The following is a 27,352-nucleotide window of genomic DNA, read 5'->3' on the forward strand; positions in this document are numbered from 1 at the left end:
ATGGGGAGATTACGGCATAGAGCCGCAATAGAAACTGGGTTTGGTTGACTCGTAACAGTTCTATAGTCCTGGTGTGTTCAGCTGGACCAGTGCGACAGACTTTGTCTTTCGCCTACAGCTGATAATTTCACCTACACCTGATAATTTCGCCTACACCAGATAATTTCACCTACACCTGATAATTTCACCTACACCTGATAATTTCACCTACATCTGATAATTTCACCTACACCTGATAATTTCGCCTACACCTGATAATTTCACCTACACCTGATAATTTCACGTACACCTGCCAGTTGCCTGTTGTGCTTCATATTGCTTTGATGACATGACATTTAATCGCTAGCGTAAACATTTTCTGCCTTCTGACTAATTTGCTGTTTTCAACTATTCCATGTTAACAGAGCCTCTCTCGGGGCTCCTGGGTGGCATGGCGGTCTATTCCGTTGCCTACCAACACTGGGATCGCCGCTTCGAATCCCCGTGTTACCTCCGACTTCGTGGCGCGTCCCTACAGACACAAGTGGCCGTCTCTGCGAGTGGGAAGCCAGATGTGGGTATGTGTCCTGGTTGCTGCACTAGCGCCTCCTCTGGTCAGTCGGGGCACCTGTTCAGGGGGGAGGGGGAACTAGGTGGAAAAGCGTGATCCTCCAGGATTAGGAACGAGTATATTAGAGGGACAACTCAGGTTGGCCAGTTTGGAGACAAAGCAAGAGAGACAAGATTGAGATGGTTTGGACATGTGTGGAGGAGAGATGCTGGGCATATTGGGAGAAGGATGCTGAATATGGAGCTGCCAGGGAAGAGGAGAAGAGGAAGGCCAAAGAGGAGGTTTATGGATGTGGTGAGGGAGGACATGCAGGTGGCTGGTGTGACAGAGGAAGATGCAGAGGACAGGAAGAGATGGACACGGATGATCCGCTGTGGCGCCCCCCAACGGGAGCAGCCGAAAGTAGTCGTAGTTGTAGTAGTAGTAGTCATTGTAGTAGTAGTAGTAGTCATAGTAGTTGTAGCAGTAGTAGTAGTAATAGTAAGAAACTCAGGAGGCACATCTCCTTATTTTTTACTTGTGCTTCGTTGGGTGGAATAACAAACAGCGCATGTGTGAGTCAGTTGTGTAGGGGCAGCCGGTGCATATTGGTTGTTGAGAAGACTCTTAGCAAGTCGTCCGTTGACCTTGCCCAGTGGAACCGTTGGGCAGGGCAGGTTTGCATGAAAGGTAGGACACAGGTCAGAGGTCAGACTTTTGCACCTTATTTAAGAGGGAAACATGAGTAATGGGAGTACTTACAAGATTAATCAATCAATCAATCAAGTTGCATTTAGTACCCTTTTTTTGTTTTTGTTGCAAGAACACGGTGTGTAACATACTGTAGATGCAAAGCACTGCTGTTACAGAGTCCAAGCAAGCAAGGACGGGATGAAATAGCATTTAGATTTACGCAGGGTTTCTTTAGGAGACCTGTAAAAAAAATGCGAGCTGTATTTTGGAGACTCAGTGCAAGCACATAGCCAGACATTTTTAGCTCCACTGGAGACCCCAAGAAAGAAATGCATTATACATGTGTTTTATGTATGAATGTATTTATTTGTTTGTTTATTGCCCTTCTCTCCCTAGAGATGGAATTGCTTTCGCTCTTAGAATATGTGAGATAGTGAGAGAACAGGTAAGCGAGTCAGTAAGCAGGTGGGCAAGTGGCTGAGCGAGTGAGGAAGGAAGTGAGTGAACAAGTGATGGAGGAATTGAGTGAGTCAGTTGGCTAGTGAGTGAATGAGTGAGGAAGTTATTGAGTGAGGGAAGAGGTCAGTGAATGAGTGATTGAACGAGCGGTGGAGGAAGTGAGAGTGAGTTAGTGGGCAAGTGAGTGAGTTAACGAGCAATGTGTCAATGTTTGAACACTTGCTTTGGCAATATGTACATTGTTACGTCATGCCAATAAAGCCATTTGAATTTGAATGAGTGAAGAAGTGAGTGACGACATGAATGAGTGAGGAAGTGAATGAATGAGTGACTGAGTGAGGGAACAAGTGAGTGAGTGGATGAATGAGTTCCTCTCCAGGTCCATGAGTTGCTTTAGATCTAAAAAGAACAAGGGATCTAACAAAGTATAGACTAAATTACCAAGCACTTGGCATGACCTCCTCTCTCTCTCTCTCTCTCTCTCTCTCTCTCTCTCTCTCTCTCTCTCTCTCTCTCTCTCTCTCTCTCTCTCTCTCTTTCTTTCTCTCTCTCTCTCTCTCTCTCTCTCTCTCTCTCTCTCTCTCTCTCTCTCTGCACTGCATGCTGGGAGGTTGGGTGTGTGAGCGTGACTTAAGGTGGTGAATGTGAGGGTGGCGTGGAAAGTGTTTGCTGTATTGTTTTCGGACGGTCCCCTGTATTCTTCATTTGTCCTGTGTGCATGATCAGGTCAACTTAATACTTTGTTCACCGAGTGCTCAGTGGTTTTGTCGAGTTGTTTTCAGGAGGAACGGCGTCCCCCAAGAAGCCACCTCTGTCCATCCGTCACGGGATTCGGATAGTCCTGTAACCAAGCATATTTCTGCCCGCTGCGGGATTCGATCCGATTGTGCGGCACCTCGAGGCTAACCGCTCAACTAAGGGGGGGGGGGGGGCGACCGGGCAATGAGTTTTTTTGTAGGTTATAGTAGTCACCCTCTCCCAGAAGCGTGTCCTCGCGCTTTGTTATTCCCGCGCTCCGGAGAGACTTCTGAGGATCCCACCGCTGCCACCAATGTAACCAAGCATATTTCTGCCCGCTGCGGGATTCGAATTGGCTTGTACTGCGCCATGTGGCGACATCATTAATCGCTCGACTAAAGGGGGCCGACCCCCCTTTGTGGTCGGCCAGTGAGTCTTTTGAAGGTTACAGTGCCATCAAAGCCCAGCATGACGGTGCAGGTTTTGTTGGCCGGAAGAGAGCAAGTTGGCCATGACAGTCTTCCGTTTGCTTCCAGGATAAACAAGGCTGTGGTGATGTTTCTGAAGGAGGCGTGTCATGTTGGTGAGATGATTGAGAGGGGTGTAGTTATCAGGGATAGGGGTGTAGTTATCAGGGATAGGGGTGTAGTTATTATGCTACTGTTCCTCCATTGTCGGTTCCCTCTACCCGAATCCCAGTGTCGGGTGTTCCGCCGTTTATCCCCACCGAACCGTTGGAATATTGAGCTGCGGAGGTTTGGTAAATTTACCAGTGATTTCAAAACCGTCAGCATGTTCTGTCACTCAGGAGGCAGGTATTTAGGGTTTCGGACTCTGCGACACAGAGTTTGGAGGTTTCCTTTAGAGTTAAACATGATTATGGCTCGCACTAGTTTGGGGCAGTTGAACTGTTTTGAGTGTGGCGATGTCGGCCATAAACGGCTCGCATGTCCGCACAGACAGCAAGCGGAGGCTAACAACACAGAGGCTAACATCCTGCCCACTGATAATGTCTCCGAGGTGGGGAGAGGAGAACGGAGTCAGTTGGAGGAACAACGTGCTCCACCGGTTGTAGATGAGGAAATAGGCTCTCAGCCTATGGCCTCGGACCCAGGGGCAGAGCTTGCAGAAACACTCGCAGCTGAACAGGCTGCATCCAGCACTCGATGGTGTTTTAAGCCCCCAACATACTCTTCAAGGCAGCGCTGCATGGAAGGCACTCCCCGCCCCCTACAGTTTCAGCTAATCACAGCACTGGCGCTAACCCTAACCCTGACCCTAACCCTAACCATCATCGAAGGCATCCAGCAGCTGGGCAGGGACTGAGGATGTGCCCAGTGGTGAGGGACAGAGTGTGAGAGGCAGAGGCCTACTGAAGGGAACACCGAGAGTGTGGAGGAGATGCCCAGGAGCCAGGTGATAAGTGAGGCTGACGACATGGATTCCGATTCAGAGTCTGATAGTGTGTCGGCTGGTGAAACATCAAACCACAACACACGTATTCTCTGGAGAACTTTATTTTATTTTGTTTTTGGATAAAACGTTTGGGAAGAAAGTAAATTATTTTAATGATACAGAGAAGTTCATTAGGACTGTTGGTCATCTGCAGACACTGGTTGGTTTTGAGCTGCTTGATGGAAAAAAAAGTCTTAAAGCTTAAGAAATACATCACAGCCTTGAGAAAGGCAGCAAAGGGGAAAACTGCAAGAAAGAAGAAAGTTGTGAAATAAATTATGATCCTGCATCACAGGGTGCTTTATTCTTTTTTTGTTTCATGCCGGTCTGTTTCTGTCTCTGTCTGTTTCTCTGTTCTACCAAACTTATGCAGGGGCTCAGGGTTGGATCTGTTAATATTGATGGTGGGAGGGACAGATGTAAGAGGGCTTTAGTGGCTGAGGTTGTGAAGCAGAAAAAGATAGATGTGGTTTTCCTGCAGGAAACTCATAGTGACCAAACTAATGAGATAGACTGGGGGCGGTGGTGGGAGGGGTCATATGCACTCAGCCATGGCACCAACTTTAGTGAGGGGGGTAGCAGTGTTACTAACTAAAAGAACTAATGCAAGAATAGTATCATCTGTGGAGTTAGTTAAGGGTAGGTGTCTGATTGGAAGGGTAGAATTTGAAGGGTGCCTTTTCTGTTTGGTCAACGTATATGCCTCAATTCAGGGGGCTGACAGATTAGCTTTTCTTAGTGTTGTGAGGGATGAGCTGCAGAATTATGGTCAGGAGCAGCATAGGTGAGGATTGGAACTGTACCATTGATTTCACCATGGATAAGACAAGTGGTGAACCACACTTTCAGTCATCTGGTAGCTTAGGCAGAATAGTTACTCATGTGGCGGGGAGAAGAATTGATGACTATAGTATGCTGGAAAGTTATGTCTACTACTATACAAGTTACGACCATATGCTGGCTGCTTGACAACGCCACTCTCACACACAGGGCTGAGAGACCCTCAAATACATCAAGTAATTTAAGGCCGGGTTCCCTACACACGTCCTGTCCAACTAAATTAACCTAGACAGAGGCTGTGCTATCAACAAATGTAAGACAATGTTTATTTGCATGCAGTTGTTTTTAAAATGACAGATTTTCCCGTATGGACACCCACCATCAGAAAAATAACAAACACTAAGGCAGGGGCGGGGCATGTGACTTTGGGCCTATTGACTTGGAGGGCTTAGCTTGGTAGGCTCCTAACCTGAGGCCTAGGCTACCTCAGAGCAAGTGTTACAATACATAAGAAATATCCCTCTGTATAAGATTGGTGAGTTCATAACCTCGGGCATAGTACATCACAGCAAACATTAGAATAGTAGAATATCACACCAAATATTAAATATCATGCTGTCTGTTCATAGAATCAATAGACACACTCACTGCAACCAGTAACACACTTCTCCTATGGTTAACAAGCCAGGCATAAGGCTCAGGCAAGTGGTTGCTCCAAATCAACCCACGCAGACCCCCGTACATACACACAAACAAAACAAGACAAGGCACAAAGGCAAAGCTAATTGGGAAAACTAAGGTTGGGAAAAACAGTGGCAGTTGCTGGACACTACCCAGAGCTGCTGGGTTCCTAACCCGTCTTCACTGACGGATTGATGCATTCAATCACGCTTGGAGACGGTCACGAGAGCTGTTGGGTTGGTAACCCGGCTTCCCTAGCCCCTGCCTACCGTCCAGGCAAACCAAGGCGGCCGACACTGAACAACACTGGGCTACCCACCGCCTGCAACATGGGTCGACTTGTCCCCTGCACTGTTAGCACTGAGCTAGTTAGCAAACGCTAGCTTGAACTATCGCAGGTCTTAATAAAGGAAGTGGCCTGTCATGAATGGGCTACCTCAAGGCTCCTGGGTCCTAAAGCTACCCGATACACTCGATTAGATTTACTACATGCATGGGCATCCGGGTAGCGTGGTGGTCTATTCCGTTGCCTACTAACTCGGGGACCGCCAGTTCGAATCCCTGTGTTACCTTTGACTTGGTCGGGCATCCCTACAGACACAATTGGCTGTGTCTGCGGGTGGGAAGCCGGATGTGGGTATGTGTCCTGGTTGCTGCACTGGCATCTCCTCTGGTCAGTCAGGGCGCCTGTTCAGGGGGGAGGGGGAACTGGGTGGAATAGCGTGATCCTCCCATGCGCTACATCCCCCTGGCAAAACGTCTCACTGTCAGGTGAAAAGAGGCAGCTTGGTGACTTCAGATGTATCGGAGGAGGCATGTGGTAGTCTGCGGCCCTGCCCAGATCAGCAGAGGGGGTGGAGCAGCAACCGGGATGGCTCGGAAGAGTGGCGTAATTGGTTCGATACAATTGCAGAGAAAAAGAGGGAGAAAAAAGATTTACTAGATTCATGGAGTTCATGGAGGTTGAAACACCCCACTGCTAGACAGTGCACATAGGTCAGGGTGAGTAATAACAGGGTGAGCGCAGCCTGGTAGATAGGTTCCACATTTGCATCCAGTCTAGTTAGTAGCTCCATTACTCCAGCTGACTTCACTGATCATCACTTCATCATGGCAGAATTGATCATTTCTCCTGGGCAAAAATTTAGGCCATATTGGCATTTCAACAAGTTGCTGCAGAATAGCATTTTCTGTTAGAGCTCTGAACAATTTTGGGTCTGTTGGCAAAATAAAAGAGCTAATTTTGATTCACTGAGGCAGTGGTGGAAAGTGGGTAATGCACAGATTTGCGTCTTCTGTCAGCAGTATACATCTCACTCCACTGCTAGTATAAAAGCAGCAGTCCAGGAGCTGGAGGACAGTATTAAGAACATTGAGTGTGAATAGTAATCCAGACGTTGCTGCTGATGGCCTGCTGCAAGAAAAAAGACTGGAACTCAGGACTTTCATGCAGGAGAGAGTGAAAGGAACCCTCGTTAGGTCTCATTTCCTCAACTTCAAAGACATGGATGCTCCTAGCTCTTTTTTCTTCGGTTTGGAGAAGACTGTTGCCAGGATCAAGCTGATGACATCCCTAAAGCTCCCTGGTGGCAGGGTGACGACTGATCCAAAGGAAAGGATGAGTCATGCTGTGGTTTTTTACGCTTCTCTCGCTTCAGTGTGATTAGGACAGTGCTGCAGAGCTGTTAGAGGGGCTACCTCAGCTCAGTCCCAAGGGGAAGGCAGACCTGGAAAGAGAACTCAGCTTGGCAGAGTTGAGTGTAGCTGTTGGTCAGATGGCTTCAGGACGGGCTCCAGGAATTGATGGGCTCACCACTGATTTTTTTTTTCTGGTGTTCTGTTGGACCTGACCTGCATGGAGTTCTCTTTGAACGCTTCCTTGCAGGTATAATGCCTTCCTCTTGTAAGAGGGCAGTTCTCTCCTTGCTCCCTAAAAATTGAGATTTAGCTTTGCTGAAAAACTGGAGGCTGGAGGCGCTTTTATGCTAGGGCTATAAAGTGTATCCAAAGGAGTTGAATCAAGTGCGACTGGACTTGGTATATATCCGTGAAGACGTTTCGCCTCTCATCCAAGAGGCTTCATCAGTTCATGCCTTTCTGACTAGACCAAGCTAGTCCGACTGGCTGGTGATGAGACTCCGAATTTATCTTCTAGGAGTCGTTGTCAGAGCTATTGATATGCATGGCTCTTTGTGCTCCGATGTTTACCAACGCCCGTCGCTAACATAGCCATAGATATGAGTGGCTCTTTTGTGTACCGATGTTTGGCTGCGCCCGTCGTTATCGGAGGTATTGATATGCGTGGCTCTCCTGTGCTCCGATGCCCAGCCGGGCCCGTCGCCACCGGAGCTATTGATTTGCATTTGTTTAGCAGTGATGGTCATTGGGGATGTTAGTTTCGACTTCATTATTCAGTGGTCATGAGAGTCGTTGGAGCCGTTAGTGACCGACTGTTGTTCTTGGAGGCTAGGCTTCTTGAGTCTCCTGGGTAGAGATGAAAGGATGGCATTGTAAGTGGGAGATGGTGATGGTAAGTGGTGGTGTCGCAGACCTCCTCCTCTCTTGAGGGATGGTTTTTCCAGTTTCGCATAGATGGCTTCCTCACTCCTCTTTCAAACCATCTATCTGCTCTGTTCAAAATGTGTACGTTGCTGTCCTCGAAGGAGTGTGTCTTCTCCTTTAGGTGTAGATAGACTGCTGAGTCTTGTCCTGAGGAGTTTGGCCTTCTGTGTTGGGCCATCCGTTTGTGTATGGGTTGTTTGGTTTCTCCTATGTATAGGTCAGTGAAATCGTCATTGCATTGTACAGCATACACCAGATTGCTTTTTCCGGGTGTGTGGTACACGGTCTTTGGGATGAACCAGTCTTTGTCGGAGTGTGTTGCTGGGTTTGAAGTATACCGGGATGCGGTGTTTGTTGAAAATTCTCCTGAGTTTCTCGGAGACCCCAGAAACATACGGGATAACTGTACTATTCCTTCTGTTCCTTTTCTCCTTGTCGCTCACCCGGTTGGTCTTTTTGGAACGTGTTGCAGTTTTCACAAAGGTCCAACTGGGGTAGCCGCAGGTTTTTAAAGCTCCCTTCAGGGGTTTGTGTTCTTCTCGTTGGGCCTGAGTGCTGCTGGGCACATTGTCAGCTCTGTGTTGCAAAGTTCTGATGACGCTCAATTGTGTTCCAGCGGGTGGTGTGAGTCGAAAGTAGATATTGGTCTGTGTGTGTAGGTTTCCCGTAAACCCCAATGTGGAGGCTCCTGTCTTCTCTAATGTGGACGTCACAGTCCAAGAAGGGCAAACTGTTGTTCTTTACATCTTCCCTTGTGAACTTAATGTTCTTGTCCACTGAGTTGATGTGTTTGGTAAACGCTCGCACCTCTTGTGTTTGGATTTTGACCCATGTGTCGTCCACATATCTGAACCAGTGGCGACGGATGTTGGTAAACATCGGATCACAAAGAGCCACGCATATCAATAGCTCTGACAACGACTCCTAGAGGATATATTCTGAGTCTCATCAACAGCCAGTCAGACTAGCTTGGTCTAGTCAGAAAGGCACGAACTGAGGAAGCCTCTTGGATGAGAGGCGAAACATCTTCACGAATATATACCAAGTCCAGTTGCACTTGATTCAACTCCTTTGGATAACCATGACCTGGATGAATGAGAACATTCACAGACGACTATAAAGTGCTTTCCAGAGTATCGTCACACAGATTCTAGATATACTTGTTCATATGGACCAAACATACTGTGTCCAGGGCAGGACAATAATGGACAAGGTAACCACTATGGTCTTGACATTGGTATTCTCTCCTTAGATCAAGAAAAAAATATTCGACAGGATGAACCATGGCTATTTGTTTTCAGTACTCCAGACTTTTGCTTTTGGTGACTATTTTGTATCATGGGTGGGGTTATTGTACAGTGGTTCTGAGTGTTTGGTGAAAGTTGTGGGAAGGTTGAGCTGGCCAATCCCTTTGCAGATGGGTATAAGTCAGGGTTGTCCCATCTCAGGGCAACTTTACAGTCTGGCTGTACGGAATCTATGCTGTGCATTACATTACATTACATTACATTACAGTCATTTAGCCGACACTTTTATCCAAAGCAACTTACAATAAGTGTATTTAACGTAGGAAATCAGGAGAACTACTAGTCATCAGAGGTCATAAGTGCATCTAAACAAGCATCTAAGTGCAAAACCAGTGTTAAAGTAAATCGCAAGAAAGTTTTTTTTTAAATGAGTGAATACAATAAGCGCTAAGAACAAGTAACAGGGTAGTAGTTCTTGAAGAGGTGAGTTTTCAACCTGCGCCGAAAGATGGGCAGCGACTCCGCTGTCCTGACATCAGTGGGGAGTTCATTCCACCACTGTGGGGCCAGGACAGAAAAGAGGCGTGACCAGGTCGATCAGCAGCAGGGGCCTCTGAGTGACGGGGCAACCAGGTGTCCAGAGGCAGCAGAGCGAAGTGGTCAGGCGGGGGTGTAGGGCTTGACCATGGCCTGGAGATAGGAAGGAGCTGTTCCTTTCGCTGTGCAGGCTGAGACGCCGTCTCAGTGGGCTTTCACTGTCAGCCACACAACACAACCTACCTTTGATCGTTTCTGCCTATGCAGGTGATTTAAATGTGTTTGTCAGGGATCAGCAGGACATGCAGGAACCACAGGACCAACTGGGCTTATATCAGAAGGCTTCATCAGCAACAGTAAACTGGGCAAAGAGTGAAGCCTTACAGGTAGGACAGTGGAGAGAGAGGGCAGCACCCAGTTTGCCTGCAGGTCTGCAGTGGGGGAGAAGAGGGAGAAAGGTGTTGGGGGTAATTTTAGGCACAGAGGATTATCAGAGGTAGAATTGGGAGGATGTGATGGAGAAAGTGTGTGCCAAGTTGTCTAAATGGAAATGTTGTTATGTCAGCTGTTGTATAGGGGTCAAGTTTTGGTTGCCAATAACTTGATGTTCTTGATGCTGTGGCACAGACTGATTGTTCTACCTCCACCAAGAGGCTTGATTGAAAATGTTCAGCTGGCCATAGTGGACTTTTTCTGGTCAGGACAGCACTGGATCCGAGCCCTTGCCTTACACTTGCCAGTGGAAGAAGGAGGAAAGGATCTTGTGGACATAACCTCTCGAGTGATTGCCTTTAGACTGAAGACTGCACAGAGACTGCTTTATCACTGGTGTGCGGTGGCTAGACACAGCCAAGCTCATTCTGCAGACAGCTGGTTGTCTAGGGTACAGTAAGCAACTGTTTCTGCTGAGGCTGGAGGAGGCAGCTCTCACAGGCCTGTTGCCTTTCTACACCTCTGTTCTGGAAGCATGGAAGATCCTGAAGGCCTCCAGAGAGCCTGCTGCTATGGCTGGTCTGTGGCTGTTTAAGGAGCCACTGTTTTGCAACAGCTTCATTCAGGCCCAGACCCTGTCCTCAGCCAGCATAAGATCTTCTCTGAAGGAGGCTGGATGTGTGAAGCTGGGATGTGCTGATACCCACAAGGACCCTGCAACAATGCACCAAAATTAGATCCAGGTTGTTGAGTCGTATTATTGAGGAGGTGTGTGCATTGCTTCCAGAGTACCTGAGGATATTTACGATGGAGAACCATGAGCTAGCTGGCCATTGGAAGGAGAATGTGGATTATAGCTTTCCACAGTTGACTGGCTCTCCTAATGTGGGGTAGTGGCAGCAGGTGAAGGGCCAACTTTCATGACCCCATGGCTAGTTACGCCCTGTGTGTGAAGGTGAGGCACTTTCAGTCTCTCCAGGCCATGAAATTATCGAGGTGGTTGGAGTTTTTTTGCCCAGGCTCTTCCCCAAAAGGCTGCTGGTGGTCCCTGTACAAGCTACTGGTTGTGAAACGGTCAGCTGATCTCCAGTAGAGAATTGTGCATGCAGCGATAGCCACAAAAAGACCGAGTGCACCTGGATCCTGATCACAGGAAGGCGTGTCTTTTTTTGTTCACAGTGTGAAACTCTAATGCATTTATTTGTCCAGTGTCCTAGGTTGGTGGGTGTGTTTACTTTGTTAAGGGCTGGGTTTTTTTTGGGGGGGAGGCTTTTTTCTTTTCAGTTGTTTGTATATGGTCCCAAATACCTAGCCAGGAAGAAAGGTGCGCACACACTTATAAATTTTATATCAGCTACTGCCCAATTAGCCATCGGGCTGAGCTGTAAGAACCGGGCTCGGGCGGTGGGCTGTGTAGACCCTGTGCTGGTTGTTAAAGGACTGCTGAAGGCTCGGCTCAGGGTGGAGCATGCCTGGAGACAATTTAGAGGCTTTCAGCCTTAAATGGGCAATAGGGCGAGTATTGTGCTCAGTGGGAGATGATGAAGACCTGGATCTCTGTTTCTGATTTGTGTAAGGAGGGTGACTCCTGGCTGGATATTTGGTTTGTGTTTTATTTATTTATTATGTAAATTGTGTAAACACAACATCCATGTTGTCCATCTAGGGAGAGAGATCATCCTCTGTTGCTCTCCCTGAGATTTCTTCCCATTTTTTTTCTTCCCTGTTAAAGGGTTTTAGGGAGTTGTCCCTCACCCGATGGGAGGGTCTAAGGACAGGTCTTTGTGTTGCTGTAAAAGCCCTCTGAGGCACATTTGTGTTTGTGGTGTTGGGCTATACAAGTAGAGTTGACTTGAGTTTGAAAAGCTGTTTGTTGTTATAAAGACTGTTCCAACTACTCAGTGAGATTTTTTTCTGAAACCGTTTTTCATTTCATGAGCTGGATTATTACAATAAGATGAACATGTTTGACTGGACTGGAAGGTAAACTGAATAAAAGAGCTTTTGAAAATCAAAAATCTCTCTCTCGCTCTGTCTGTCTGTCTGTCTGTCTGTCTGTCTGTCTGTCTCTCTGTCTGTCTGTCTGTCTGTCTGTCTGTCTCTCTCTTGCTTTTTCTCTGGCTGCCAGCTCATGTCTTTCATTTAATTTTATTTCATACTTCCTGTCTCTTTCATGTTTTGTTCATTCTCCTTGCAGTACTCCATTTTTTCACCCAGACTGGTTCTTCTTCAGACATGTGGAGCTCAACCTGGCGGAGGTTTTCAGGGATCTGAGTAACGGGCAGAACTGAAACTGAGATGGTTGGGGCAGGCAGAAGAGTGCAGTGCAGCAGTAATTGACAGGCACCATTTTGTCTTTCTGTCTGTTGACTTCATCGGCCTCTCAGTTCTTGTGTGATCCGTCAGGGTTGCAGTACACAGATGAGAACTTCGTCCCTGGTCTGGAAGAAGCAAGGTGGACGTCTAACGTGGTCTCATGTTGGCTTTTTGAACTGTTGCATTGTCAAGGTTAACTCACTCTGTTAAGGACACAAATATCCACCGTATGAGGATGAGTTGTAAATCCTAGAGGGGAGGTTTTACTATCAGCCCTTTGGGGTTTCTTACCTCTCCTGCACAACCTCTGCTGTGTGTGTGTCTGTTTTTTAATATAGTTTTGTTATCATCACTTCCTTTGTGCTAAAAAAAAAAGAAGCAAAAAGGTATGTTCAGAACCATTATCAGCCAAATAACATGGATCTGATCACATATAAAGAATATCCATCTATCCATCCATCCATCCATCAACCAAACCGCTTATCCTACTCAGGGTCATGGGGAGGCTGGAGCCTATCCCAGCAGTCATTGGGCAACAGGCCGCCAGTCCATCACAGGGCCCCCCCACACACACACACACACACCTAGGGACAATTTTTTTAGTACGGTCGAGTCACCTGACCTACATGTCTTTGGACTATGGGAGGAAACCGGAGCCCCCGGAGGAAACCCACACAGACATGGGGAGAACATGCAAACTCCACACAGAGGACGACCTGGGATGACCCCCAAGGTTGGACTACCCTGAAGGTCCTGGCTTGAACCCAGGACCTTCTTGCTGTGAGGTGACTGCACCATCCACTGCGCCACCATGCCGCCTATAAAGAATATATCAAATCAAGTTTATTTGTATAGCCCAATATCACAAATTACAAATGTGCCTCAGTGGATTTAACAGCAGCACGGCTTCCTGTCCTCAGACCCTCTCATCAGATATGGAACAACTTCCTAAAAAGAAAACCTTTAACAGGGAGAAAAAATAGGAAGAAACCTCAGGAAGAGCAACAGAGGAGGGATCGCTCTCCCAAGACGGACAATGTGCAATGGTGTTGTGTTCACAAAGCCCTGCTGGTTATTCCCAGGTCTCCACCATTAAGACCTGCGGATGGAGTCCTGCTGGTTATTCCCAGGTCTCCACCATTAAGACCTGCAGATGGAGCCCTGCTGATTATTCCCAGGTCTCCACCTTTAAGACCTGCAGATGGAGCCCTGCTGGTTATTCCCAGGTCTCCTCCATTAAGACCTGCAGATGGAACCCTGCTGGTTATTCCCAGGTCTCCACCATTAAGACCTGCAGATGGAGCCCTGCTCGTTATTCCCAGGTCTCCACCATTAAGACCTGCAGATGGAGCCCTGCTCGTTATTCCCAGGTCTCCACCATTAAGACATGCAGATGGAGCCCTGCTCGTTATTCCCAGGTCTCCACCATTAAGACATGCAGATGGAGCCCTGCTCGTTATTCCCAGGTCTCCTCCATTAAGACCTGCAGATGGAGCCCTGCTGGTTATTCCCAGGTCTCCACCATTAAGACCTGCAGATGGAGCCCTGCTCGTTATTCCCAAGTCTCCACCATTAAGACATGCAGATGGAGCCCTGCTCGTTATTCCCAGGTCTCCACCATTAAGACCTGCAGATGGAGCCTGCTGGTTATTCCCAGGTCACAGTTAGTCACAAAGGGTGTTCTGGCTTTTGCTGTTCGAGCCCCCACACTATGAACCTCTCTTCCTGTTGAACTACAGTCTCTAGCTTCTTTTAAATCTTGTCTTAAAACTTTTCTCTGTATAAAAGCTTTTACAAATGTTTGATATTTGTTTTTATTTATTTATACTGTTTATTTTTACTCTTACTTATTTGGTCTTACTCTTATTTTTCCCTGTTCTGGTTTTATTTCTTTGTAAAGCACTTTGTAACATTGTTTTAGAAAGTGCTATATAAAGTTATATTATTATTATTTATTTATTTATTTCGTGTTTCCTGTTGTACATCCTGTATAGCCGGGTCCAAACTATGGACCTGAGGCACTTGATTGACAGTACTCGTCATAATATGTGGGCTGTTCCGAGTAGGGCGATCTTCTCGACTGCACAGATGTTGATGTTGCCTGGGATACGGTTGGTGAACTTTTCCATCCCCTTCTTCATGAGTCTTAGAGCTCCAATGACCACTGGTGTTGTTTCAGTCTTCATTCCCCACATCCTGTTGACTTCAGTCTCCAGGTCTTTGTACTTGGTCAGCTTCTCTGTGACTTTCACTGAGGTGTTTTGTTCGGATGGTGTTGCCATGTCGATGAGCATGCTCCTCTTTTGCTTCCTGTCCTGAACAACGATTTTCGGCTTGTTGGCTTTTATCTCTCTGTCAGTATGGATGGGTGTGTCCCAGAGGATGGTGACGTCATTGTTCTCAGTGACCGTTTTTGGCTGGTGTTCGTACCACTTTTCAGTCATCTTGATCTTGTAACTCCTGCAGATCTTCCAGTGCAGGTATGCTGCTGCCTTGTTGTGCCTGTACATGTACTCGGTTTTTGCCAGTTCCGGGCAGCCTGAGACAATGTGGTCGATGGTTTCTTCGTACATTCCACTGATTCTGCATTTTGGGTCTGTTCTGTCTTTGATGATGCAATGGTGATGGTATCTGGTTGCCAGGCTCTGGTCTTGTGCAGCGATTATCAGGCCCTCCGTCTCAGCTTTCAGCCCGGTGCTTCTCAGCCACTGGTGTGTCTTTTGTTGGTCCACATCTGCGTCTTTCATTCTTTTTGGGTATTTCCCGTGCATTGATTTGTCCTCCCAGGTGTTTTTCGCAGCTGCTGGCCATGGTGTTTTGCCTTCTGCTTCACTTGTTTGGTGTAGATGGTAAACGAGTGAAGGAGAAGGCAAAACATTATTATTATTATTATTATTATTATTGTTGCCTTGTCTGGTTTTATTTCTTTGTAAAGCAATTTGTGATGTTGTTTCAGAACAGTGCTGTATAAATAAAGTTATTATTGTTATTATTATTATCATTATCATTATCATTATTATTGCCCTGTCTGGTTGTATTTCTTTGTAAAGCACTTTGTGACGTTGTTTCAGAACAGTGCTGTATAAATAAAGTTAAGTCATTCGTGTGATCACTTAGTCTCTGTTAGAATGTCGATGGAGACTCTGGAGGTGTTGGTGGTGTCAGCGAGTCCACTGCCAAACCAATCCCAACAGCGTAAATGTGTTTTTACTGGATTTTTTTTTATTAACAAAAACACTGATTCATTTACAGTCTATTTCATGTTTTCTTGCCGAATTTATATATAAAACTACACTTGCAATCAGAGCGTTAATGTTATTTACCTTATAATAGGAAACGTGTGTAATTTGTCATTATTGACATAACCTTTTATTTAACAGGAGTTAAATGAGAGGATTCTTGTGATTTTAATAGATTTGTTTATAATCGAAAACATAAATACTAAAATTATTGGCACTTTCCATAGAATTAGGATCTTTTTACCACTGTAGTCTCTCTCGCTCTCTCTCTCTCTCTTTCTCGCTCTCTCACACACACACACGTTATCAGCCATTCAAGTTTCCCAACATGCTAATAAGCACAGCATTTTTGAAAAATGGCCCACTTTCTACAGAAAATTTTTTTTTTAAACTTTATTTATTTTTTACTCTGTGCTGTCTTGTGACTCCCCTCCCCAAACCCCATCTGTCCTCTTGGCCAGTGGCGTGACGAGGATTCAGTGGACTACGTGAGTAGATGAAGTGTGTGCTGGGTATGGGCAGACCGTGCCTTTTCCTTTACCCATTTCTGTTTGGGCGCTAACAGTGTTTCCTCTAACGTCGGCTGTTGGTACTGATGTAATGTTATGAGCTTAACGTAACGCAGAGCAGATGGACGTCGAAGCTGTGAAAACAGCTTGTTCTATTTTCTAAACTATATAGATGCAATCTACAATGATTGGAACAATTGCATTAAAGGGTTACAACTTACAGTCAGTCTTCCTATATACCCCGTAAACATGTTTTAGCTGTCAGATACTCCTCCTTCACGTTCATCCTCCATTCATACATCCACCCTTAACACTATTTCCATTTTCCTGTCACGAACTGGATTCTCGCTCCAGTTCTGGCATCATAGTATCAACATAAAACCCCAAAGCATACAAGATGTTCACATTTCCACAGAGCCGCGTAGAGAGCCAGGGGGAATGCCCTTTAGAAGTTCTAACGTCCTTTACAGGGTTCTGGTTTCCAGTGGGGTTTTGGGGTGTGGAGGGCTATCAGCGGCTCACTTTTCTCTGTGTGTATTTCTGTGTGGGTGTGTGTGTTTGTTGGCTTATGGGTAGTGGGGGGAACTGTGGGCTTGTAAACTTTTCAGTCCCATTTCACTAACCGCTGTTTGGGGCTTTGAGGTTCACATTGACAAATTACATAAGACTTCATTGTGATGTATGTGTGTATTTGTGTATTTTTGCAGCCTTCACTTCACTCAGGGCTTGTCTTATTGGAGATGACACTACCTTGGTCACCTAGGAGTCAACGCTGAACTGTAAATTCTTGTTTGATTCCATTTTAGAAGTCAAGGTTGCCTTCCTTTTTTGTTGCTGCAAACTGGCAAATATGGCCACGGCTCCTGTCAGTTAACTGCTAAATTAATAGCTTTATACCCGCCATTGTAATAGAATGGAGAAGTGGGCAAAGTTATATTGGGGGGCCTTGGTTCCCCTAAAGCAAAGCTCTCAGTTTACCAGTCAATCTTCGTTCCAACCCTCACCTATGGTCATGAGCTTTAGGTAGTGACCGAAAGGGTGAGATCACAGATACAAGCGGCTGAAATTAGTTTCCTTCGTAGGGTGTCTGGGCTCAGCGTTAGAGATAGGGTGAGGAGCTCGGACATCCGGAGGGAGCTCGGAATAGAGCCGCTGTTCCTTCGCATCAAAAGGAGCCAGTTGAGGTGGTTCGGGCATCTGATTAGGATGCCTCCTGGGCGCCTTCCTTTGGAGGTTTTCCGGGCACATCCAATTGGGAGGAGACCCCAGGGTAGACCCAGAACTCGCTGGAGGGATTACATGTCCAATCTGGCCTGGGGACGCCTTGGGATCCCCCAGGAGGAGCTGGAGGGCGTTGTTGGGAAGAGGGACATGCCCTACTTAGCTTGCTGCCACCGCGACCCAACCCCAGAGAAGTGGCTGACGATGAATGAATGAATGATTCCCCTAAGGAAAAAATCCCATTGTCATGTGACTGGCTGTTCGAGCATGTCAAACACTTGGATAGTCATGATAGTGATAGTCTCTCCTGGTTGAATCACAATTAAAAGTAATCAACAAATTCATTTGGGGGGGGGACTGGTTTCTTGAAAAAAAAGTCAAAGGAGATAATTCAGCTACAAATCCCAGCGTGCATTGCGTTTAAGAAACACGCAATCACTTCAAATTCTGTTGCCCAAGGTAGTGAACTGTTGTACCTAGCTAAGCTCTTTAGATAATATAATACAGCATCCATCCATCCATCCATCCATTATCTAAGCCACTTATCCTGCAGGGAGAGGCTCCAACGTCCCGCAAAAATACAAAAAATACATGTAAAATTACAGCAGTAATTTTGAATTCACCAGCAAGAGATATGATGTATTGTTTTGCTCCTGACTCTGCCGCCATCGTGCGTCAATATCCACACGATCACTTTTCTTCACGTATCCTATGAAAGAACAGTGGATTCTCCAGAGTAATGGTCGTTGAAGGTTCATGTGTAGTTTTTGACATATCAAACAGACTAGACAAGGTGGCTTCTCAGAAACCAAGATGAAGCCCTTATCACCGGTGGCCATAAACAACTGTAGCCTGTCATATCACTTAATCATCAGAGAGACTCGCGTGTTTCTGTGATGAGTATTGTTGCAGTAATCATTAAAAGTAAAAATTCAACCATGTGGATTGAATGGAAGACGGCCCTACCTGAAGCTGCGACTGAGGAGGTGATACCGAGGGTGGTCTGACGGGACGTGGAAGCGGGGCAGTCTAGGCTAGCTGCTGGCCTGTGCTTACCGGCATTTGTTGCACTCTCGCGGCGGCCTCGCCTGGCGTTGACTGTGGTGTTTTTGGTGTCATCGTGAGGATTGCGGGGAGGTGTGTCGAGGGTGTCTGGCTTGGAGAGCTGGTGTTGGATCGGCTGGGGGACTCTTGTCTGCGTGTCCGGAGGGCCCAAGCACCACGGCCCCTGCCTGGAGCTGCGCCTGAGGAGGAAGCACCGAGGGTGGTCTGACAGGACGCAGAAGCGGGGCAGTCTAAGCAGTCATCCTGGCTGGCGTTCGTTCCCTTGGACAGTGACTTTTTTTTTATAGTATGTATGTGTTAGTATCTGTGTGTGTTCTTGTAGTTCTTGGTAGTTTTTCGATAGGTGTTTTTGTCTTTGTGTTGCACTGCTGTGGACTGGGGGAAACAATATTTCATGCCTGAAGTAAAACGACAAAGTGTTCCTGATTCCTGATTCCTGATTCCTGGAAAGAAAAAAAACTCTTCAGGGAGAAAAATGGCTCTGCCCATTTCTCCACTCTATGACAATACACACATGCATGCATGCACACACATGTACGTACACACACGCGCACACACACACGCACACAAAACAGATTTCTATTCCTCCCTAGTGCTAATTTCCCTGATGCCTGACCTGACTTTACAATGTTACAATATTAGAATTCATTTAGCAGATGCTTTTATCTAAAGCGACACACATCTGAGAGTTAATACAACACAAGAAAGGGTCTAGTCAGGAGGCAACAACACAAGGAAGTGCCAGAAAACTGGCTTCAAATCCAATAGGGCATAGGTGTCAACAGGCAGTGCACAAAGGCAATGTATATGGTGCATAGAAGTTAATTTTTTTATCATTATTAATATCATCAGGTATTAATAATGTGTTCGAGAATTTTCGAGGTGTTCAAGAAAGAGCTGGTTCTTTAAATGCATCTTAAATATGGAGGGGGACTCAGTGGATTGAATGGAGTTTGGTAACTCGTTCCACCACTGGGGAACTCCAGAAGAGAAGAGTCTGGCTAGTGACTTAAGGCCCCGTTGTGACGGAACTGCTAGGTGCCTTTCATTGGCAGAGTACAGTGAGCGGGACTGAGTGTAGACCTGAATGAGGGAGTTTGGGTAGGGGGAGCCGTTTTAGCTGCTGTTTTGTAAGCGAGCATTAAGGTTTTGAATTTGATGCGGGCAGCAACTGGGAGCCATTTGAGGGATATGAACAGTGAAGTGACATCTGCTGTTTTGGGTTGGTTGAAGACCAGACGCGCCGCCGCGTTCTGCATCATTTGCAGAGGTTTGAAAGTGCATGCAGGGAGACCTGCCAGTAAGGAGTTGCAGTAGTCAGTGCATGATATTACAAGAGCCTGTACCAGGAGTTGTGCTGCATGCTCAGACAAGTAAGGGCTAATCTTCCTGATGGTGTACAGGGCAAATGGGCACGGCCGAGCAATTGAGGCCACGTGAACCTTAAAGGTTAGCTGGTCATCAATCATGACACCCAGAATTTTGGGCAGACTTTGTGGGCATGTGTTGGGTTGATCCAAGCTGGATATTGATCTGTTGTTGTAAAGATGGACTGGCTGGGATGACAAGGAGCTCAGTCTTACATAGGTTAAGCTGAGGGTGATGTTCTTTCATCCATGCAGAGGTATCAGCAAGACATGACGATATCCATGCTGAGACTATGAAGTCATCTGGCCGGAATGATAGGAAGAGCTGGGTATCATCAGCATAGCAATGGTAAGGGAACCATGGGAGCGGATGATTGCACAAACTGAGGAGGTGTATATTGAGAAGAGAAGGGGACCAAGCACTGACCCTTGAGGTACCCCTGTGGATATGCAGTGCGGTTTGGACACTTCTCCCCTCCAAGATACTCTAAATGATCACACCGAGAGGAAGGACATGAACTAGCAGAAGGCAGATCCTGACATACCAAGCTCAGTGAGTGTGGAGAGAAGGATTTGGTGGTTAACCATGTCAAAGTCAGCTTTTACTCTAACTTTTTCTAACTTTAATTTGATTTATTATTTTTTATTTATTAGAATGTTTATTATAAATTATATTATATATTATATTGTGGCCCTGTGGTTAGCGCTGTTGCCTCACAGCAAGAAGGTCCTGGGTTCGAAACCAAGGCCATCCCAGGTCCTTTCTGTGTGGAGTTTGCATGTTCTCCCCGTGTCTGTAGTGGGTTTTCTCCGGGTGCTCCAGTTTCCTCCCACCATCAAAAAAGACATGCATGTTAGGGTTAATACTCCTGCCTGTGCCCCTGACCAAGGCAATAGGAAGAAATAACTGGAGTTGGTCCCCGGGTGCTGCACGGCAGCTGCCCACTACTCCGAGCAACACAACGAGCATGGGTTAAATGCAGTGAGTACATTTCATTTGTATGTATGTACAAAATGACTAATAAAGAGTATTCCATTCTATTCTGTTATTATTGTTATTATATTATATATGTTATTATAATATGTTATATATTATGTAATTATATTTTACAATTGGGGAGAAAAAGGGGGAAAATGTAAAAAAAAGTCAGCCCAAAATTTTATAAAAGTTGCTGTTTTTTTGGGGGAGGATTTGTCCCCCCTTTTTCTTCTTAATTATACTTGGCTAATCACCCCACTCTTCTGAGCCATCCTGGTCACTGCTCCACCTCATGCAGGGCTGCAGACTACCACATGCCTCCTCTGATACACGTGGAGTCACCAGCCGATTCTTTTCACCTGACAGTGAGGAGTTTCACTAGGGGGATGTAGCGCGTGGGAGGATCACGCTATTCCCCCCAATTTCCCCCCGAACAGGCCGAGAGTAGGAGCTATTGCAGCGACCAGACAAATATTCACCATCTGGCTTCCCACCCACAGACCCGGCCAATTGTGTCTGTAGGGACGCCCCGACCAAGCCGGAGGTAACACAGGGATTCGAACCAGCGATCCCTGTGTTGGTACTCAATGGAATAGACCGCTACGCTACCCGGACACTGCTCATATTTTATGTTGACACAGTCAACATATCTGCTACAGGGTTAAACCCTAAAACACATTAGTTTAACCTGAACACATCCCAGTTATCTACATGGAAGCAAGTTTCTTTCAACACAACTTGCTGACATGAAACAGGCTTGTACTGTCTCATAAAGAATTTACTTGACTCACTGGATTATTTTGCTCCTTATTTGTTGAGCACTTTCCCTACCGTTGAGTGTTTCTTAAAAAATTTATATATATATATATATATATATATATATATATATATATATATATATATATATATATATATATATATATACACTACCGTTCAAAAGTTTGGGATCACCCAAACAATTTTGTGTTTTCCATGAAAAGTCACACTTATTCACCACCATATGTTGTGAAATGAATAGAAAATAGAGTCAAGACATTGACAAGGTTAGAAATAATGATTTGTATTTGAAATAAGATTTTTTTTACATCAAACTTTGCTTTCGTCAAAGAATCCTCCATTTGCAGCAATTACAGCATTGCAGACCTTTGGCATTCTAGCTGTTAATTTGTTGAGGTAATCTGGAGAAATTGCACCCCACGCTTCCAGAAGCAGCTCCCACAAGTTGGATTGGTTGGATGGGCACTTCTTTGAGCAGATTGAGTTTCTGGAGCATCACATTTGTGGGGTCAATTAAACGCTCAAAATGGCCAGAAAAAGAGAACTTTCATCTGAAACTCGACAGTCTATTCTTGTTCTTAGAAATGAAGGCTATTCCATGCGAGAAATCCGGTGTGTACTACTCCCTTCAGAGGACAGCACAAACAGGCTCTAACCAGAGTAGAAAAAGAAGTGGGAGGCCGCGTTGCACAACTGAGCAAGAAGATAAGTACATTAGAGTCTCTAGTTTGAGAAACAGACGCCTCACAGGTCCCCAACTGGCATCTTCATTAAATAGTACCTGTTAGAGCCTGTTTGTGCTGTCCTCTGAAGGGAGTAGTACACACCGGTGTAGGAAATCTTCAATTTCTTAGCAATTTCTCGCATGGAATAGCCTTCATTTCTAAGAACAAGAATAGACTGTCGAGTTTCAGATGAAAGTTCTCTTTTTCTGGCCATTTTGAGCGTTTAATTGACCCCACAAATGTGATGCTCCAGAAACTCAATCTGCTCAAAGAAGTGCCCATCCAACCAATCCAACTTGTGGGAGCTGCTTCTGGAAGCGTGGGGTGCAATTTCTCCAGATTACCTCAACAAATTAACAGCTAGAATGCCAAAGGTCTGCAATGCTGTAATTGCTGCAAATGGAGGATTCTTTGACGAAAGCAAAGTTTGATGTAAAAAAAATCTTATTTCAAATACAAATCATTATTTCTAACCTTGTCAATGTCTTGACTCTATTTTCTATTCATTTCACAACATATGGTGGTGAATAAGTGTGACTTTTCATGGAAAACACGAAATTGTTTGGGTGATCCCAAACTTTTGAACGGTAGTGTATATATATATATATATATATATATATATATATATATATATATATATATATATATATATATATATAATGGAGGGTTTTTAAAGTTCCTAAGTGTTGGGATGAGTCACATCTTTCTCTTTGCCTTGCAGAGTAAAGTTAGAAAAAGCTGACTTTGACATGGTTAACACCAAATCCTTCTCTCCACACTCACTGAGCTTGGTATGTCAGGATCTGCCTTCTGCTAGTTCATGTCCTCCCTCTCGGTGTGATCATTTAGAGTATCTTGGAGGGGAGAAGTGCCCAAACCGCACTGCATATCCACAGGGGTACCTCAAGGGTCAGTGCTTGGTCCCCTTCTCTTCTCAATATACACCTCCTCAGTTTGTGCAATCATCTGCTCCCATGGTTCCCTTACCATTGCTATGCTGATGATACCCAGCTCTTCCTATCATTCCGGCCAGATGACTTCACAGTCTCAGCACGGATATCGTCATGTCTTGCAGATACCTCTGCATGGAGTGTATGAAGCAACTCTGAAGATGATTATTGATAATATAATGTATTAGAACTTTGATGCCCTAGACTCCAGGTTCAGGAAAAGTATGTTCTTCTAAAAGATTACAATAATTTATTTTGTGTGACTTTACTGGAGAAGCAGGAGTCTATTTGTCACATCTTATGGTCCCTGATACAGCAGTATTCTCCAGTGGTTCTCTGTTAGTATTCCAGAAGACTCATGTAGGCTGGCAGGTCTGTTCTATTACAGTCGAGCTGGGAACGAAGAAAAGCACCACATAGAACATTTTCACTGAATTCACCTCAGGTTTATTCAATGATCCTTGTTTGACTTTCTCCTCAAAAGAATGGCTGTAATGTCTTGAGAGTATAGTCTTTGAAATTATAAAGGTGACACACATTGTGTGTAGCCTGACATTGCCAGACCGATTTTGCAAATGCGAATTGGTCTGGAATTGGATAGACCTACAACCAATCAGAGCAATGGAACCTGTGATGTAGCGCTGAACCATTTACCAAATCCTGTCGGAAGTACAGCAAATATCTTTCTTCTCATCAAAAGCTTCAAGTGCATTTGTTTGTTCTTCATTTAGAGAAACAGACCGTCCAGTTCATTTAATGCTGTCACGGTAGCGGATTAAACAGACTGTTTCACATCAGCAACAGCCATCTTTGCTGTTTACGAAACTGCCTCAACAGCGCTCCTTTGTACAGTCATCATATCAACCTGCTCCATACCCAGACAGCAAAGGTGCTGTGGCCCGGACCTGTCCCACACCCGACTTTCATCTTTCTTTCATCCGGTCCACATACCACGTGGAATGATGGCACTTGGGCGGTCCACTCCTGCTTGCCAGATCTGGGCCAGAACGAAGCCATAGCAATATGACATGTGCCACATATCTGCCAAAGGTGGCCCATATTTGTTGTGTGATATTTGGGCCATATTCACCATTTACCACACAGGCCACTTCAGGGTCACATCCAAATCACATGTTGCCCAGAGCACCGCGTCTTTGCCAAAAACGGCCCACATTTGATTTGGCATATTTGCTGTTATACATGTGGGCCACTTTAGGCTCACATCCATTTTGTCAGGGCCAGAAGAAGACCATCAGTGCCACAGCATTGCCTGAAGTGGCCCACATCCGGATGCTATCTGGGTATTAGATGATCAGTTGTGATTGGCCCTACCCGGGCCAGTTCGGCTGCTGGAAATCTGTCTGAATGGGAGCAGTGCCAGATGCATCTACCAGAGCAAATAAACCATGAGCTCACAGATCTGTCTGGGTCCCAGGCTAAATTGTTTGTACTTCACTTGCCTAAAGCCCCCAATTTCCGGGGAGAGGAAACCGGCTGACTGCAGCATGCCTATTCAAATCTGAGCTGTTGTCTGCAAACTGAAAGCTGTTGCCCATGTTGTTGGTCTTTTTCTTAGCATTCTCTTCCTCTTAATCTATGTTTTCTACTCTTTGGTTGATAAACATATTTTTTGTCTCTTTGTGCTAAATACATCAAGTTTTTACTTTCTCTTTCCCTCCCATTTTCTTTCCCTTCCCCTCTCTCTGACTTGTCCATCCCTCCCTCTTGCTTTATACCCCTATACTTCTACCTCTGTCTTGTCCCTCCCTCCCTCTTGCTATATACCCCTATACTTCTACCTCGGTCTTGTCCCTCCCTCCCTCTTGCTATATACCCCTATACTTCTACCTCTGTCTTGTCCCTCCCTCCCTCTTGCTATATACCCCTATACGTCTACCTCTGTCTTGTCCCTCCCTCCCTCTTGCTATATACCGCTGTACTTCTACCTCTGTCTTGTCCCTCCCTCCCTCTTGTTATATACCCCTATACGTCTACCTCAGTCTTGTCCCTCCCTCCCTCCCTCCCTCTTGTTATATACCCCTATACCTCTACCTCTGTCTTGTCCCTCCCTCCCTCTTGCTATTTACCCCTATACTTCTACCTCTGTCTTGTCCCTCCCTCCCTCCCTCCCTCTTGCTATTTACCCCTATACCTCTACCTCTGTCTTGTCCCTCCCTCCCTCTTGCTATTTACCCCTATACTTCTACCTCTGTCTTGTCCCTCCCTCCCTCCCTCTTGCTATTTACCCCTATACCTCTAGCTCTGTCTTGTCCCTCCCTCCCTCTTGCTATATACCCCTATACTTCTACCTCTGTCTTGTCCCTCCCTCCCTCTTGCTATATACCCCTACACTTCTACCTCTGTCTTGTCCCTCCCTCCCTCTTGCTATATACCCCTATACTTTTACCACTGTCTTGTCCCTCCCTCCCTCTTGCTATATACCCCTATACTTCTACCTCTGTCTTGTCCCTCCCTCCCTCTTGCTATATACCCCTATACTTCTACCTCTGTCTTGTCCCTCCCTCCCTCTTGCTATATACCCCTATACTTCTACCTCTGTCTTGTCCCTCCCTCCCTCTTGTTATATAACCTTATACTTCTACCTCGGTCTTGTCCCTCCCTCCCTCTTGCTATTTACCCCTATACGTCTACCTCTGTCTTGTCCCTCCCTCTTGTTATATAACCTTGTACTTCTACCTCTGTCTTGTCCCTCCCTCCCTCTTGCTATATACCCCTATACTTCTACCTCTGTCTTGTCCCTCCCTCCCTCTTGCTATTTACCCCTATACGTCTACCTCTGTCTTGTCCCTCCCTCCCTCTTGTTATATAACCTTATACTTCTACCTCTGTCTTGTCCCTCCCTCCCTCCCTCTTGCTATATACCCCTATACTTCTACCTCTGTCTTGTCCCTCCCTCCCTCTTGCTATTTACCCCTATACTTCTACCTCTGTCTTGTCCCTCCCTCCCTCTTGTTATATACCCCTATACGTCTACCTCTGTCTTGTCCCTCCCTCCCTCTTGCTATTTACCCCTATACTTCTACCTCGGTCTTGTCCCTCCCTCCCTCTTGCTATATACCGCTGTACTTCTACCTCTGTCTTGTCCCTCCCTCCCTCTTGTTATATACCCCTATACGTCTACCTCAGTCTTGTCCCTCCCTCCCTCCCTCTTGTTATATACCCCTATACCTCTACCTCTGTCTTGTCCCTCCCTCCCTCTTGCTATTTACCCCTATACTTCTACCTCTGTCTTGTCCCTCCCTCCCTCCCTCTTGCTATTTACCCCTATACCTCTACCTCTGTCTTGTCCCTCCCTCCCTCTTGCTATTTACCCCTATACTTCTACCTCTGTCTTGTCCCTCCCTCCCTCTTGCTATTTACCCCTATACTTCTAGCTCTGTCTTGTCCCTCCCTCCCTCTTGCTATATACCCCTATACTTCTACCTCGGTCTTGTCCCTCCCTCCCTCTTGCTATATACCCCTATACTTCTACTTCTGTCTTGTCCCTCCCTCCCTCTTGTTATATAACCTTATACTTCTACCTTGGTCTTGTCCCTCCCTCCCTCTTGCTATTTACCCCTATACGTCTACCTCTGTCTTGTCCCTCCCTCTTGTTATATAACCTTATACTTCTACCTCTGTCTTGTCCCTCCCTCCCTCTTGCTATATACCCCTATACTTCTACCTCTGTCTTGTCCCTCCCTCCCTCTTGCTATTTACCCCTATACGTCTACCTCTGTCTTGTCCCTCCCTCCCTCTTGTTATATAACCTTATACTTCTACCTCTGTCTTGTCCCCCCCTCCCTCCCTCTTGCTATATACCCCTATACTTCTACCTCTGTCTTGTCCCTCCCTCCCTCTTGCTATTTACCCCTATACTTCTACCTCTGTCTTGTCCCTCCCTCCCTCTTGTTATATACCCCTATACGTCTACCTCTGTCTTGTCCCTCCCTCCCTCCCTCTTGCTATATACCCCTATACTTCTACCTCTGTCTTGTCCCTCCCTCCCTCTTGCTATTTACCCCTATACTTCTACCTCTGTCTTGTCCCTCCCTCCCTCTTGCTATTTACCCCTATACTTCTAGCTCTGT

At 45.9% G+C, this 27,352-nt stretch overlaps 1 protein-coding gene across 1 annotated transcript in view; it reads left to right on the top strand.

Moving 5' to 3' along the window:
- The window catches only part of ptprfa (protein tyrosine phosphatase receptor type Fa), a 360,408-nt gene that overhangs the window by 218,364 nt on the left and 114,692 nt on the right, over nucleotides 1–27,352 (top strand). Inside the window, exon 12 of the mRNA XM_056277009.1 lies at nucleotides 16,130–16,156. Coding sequence (XP_056132984.1) covers nucleotides 16,130–16,156 — 27 coding nt within the window. The remainder of the gene's footprint in view (nucleotides 1–16,129; nucleotides 16,157–27,352) is intronic.

This window comes from Lampris incognitus, chromosome 3, assembly GCF_029633865.1.
Source record: "Lampris incognitus isolate fLamInc1 chromosome 3, fLamInc1.hap2, whole genome shotgun sequence".
NCBI lineage: Eukaryota > Metazoa > Chordata > Actinopteri > Lampriformes > Lampridae > Lampris > Lampris incognitus.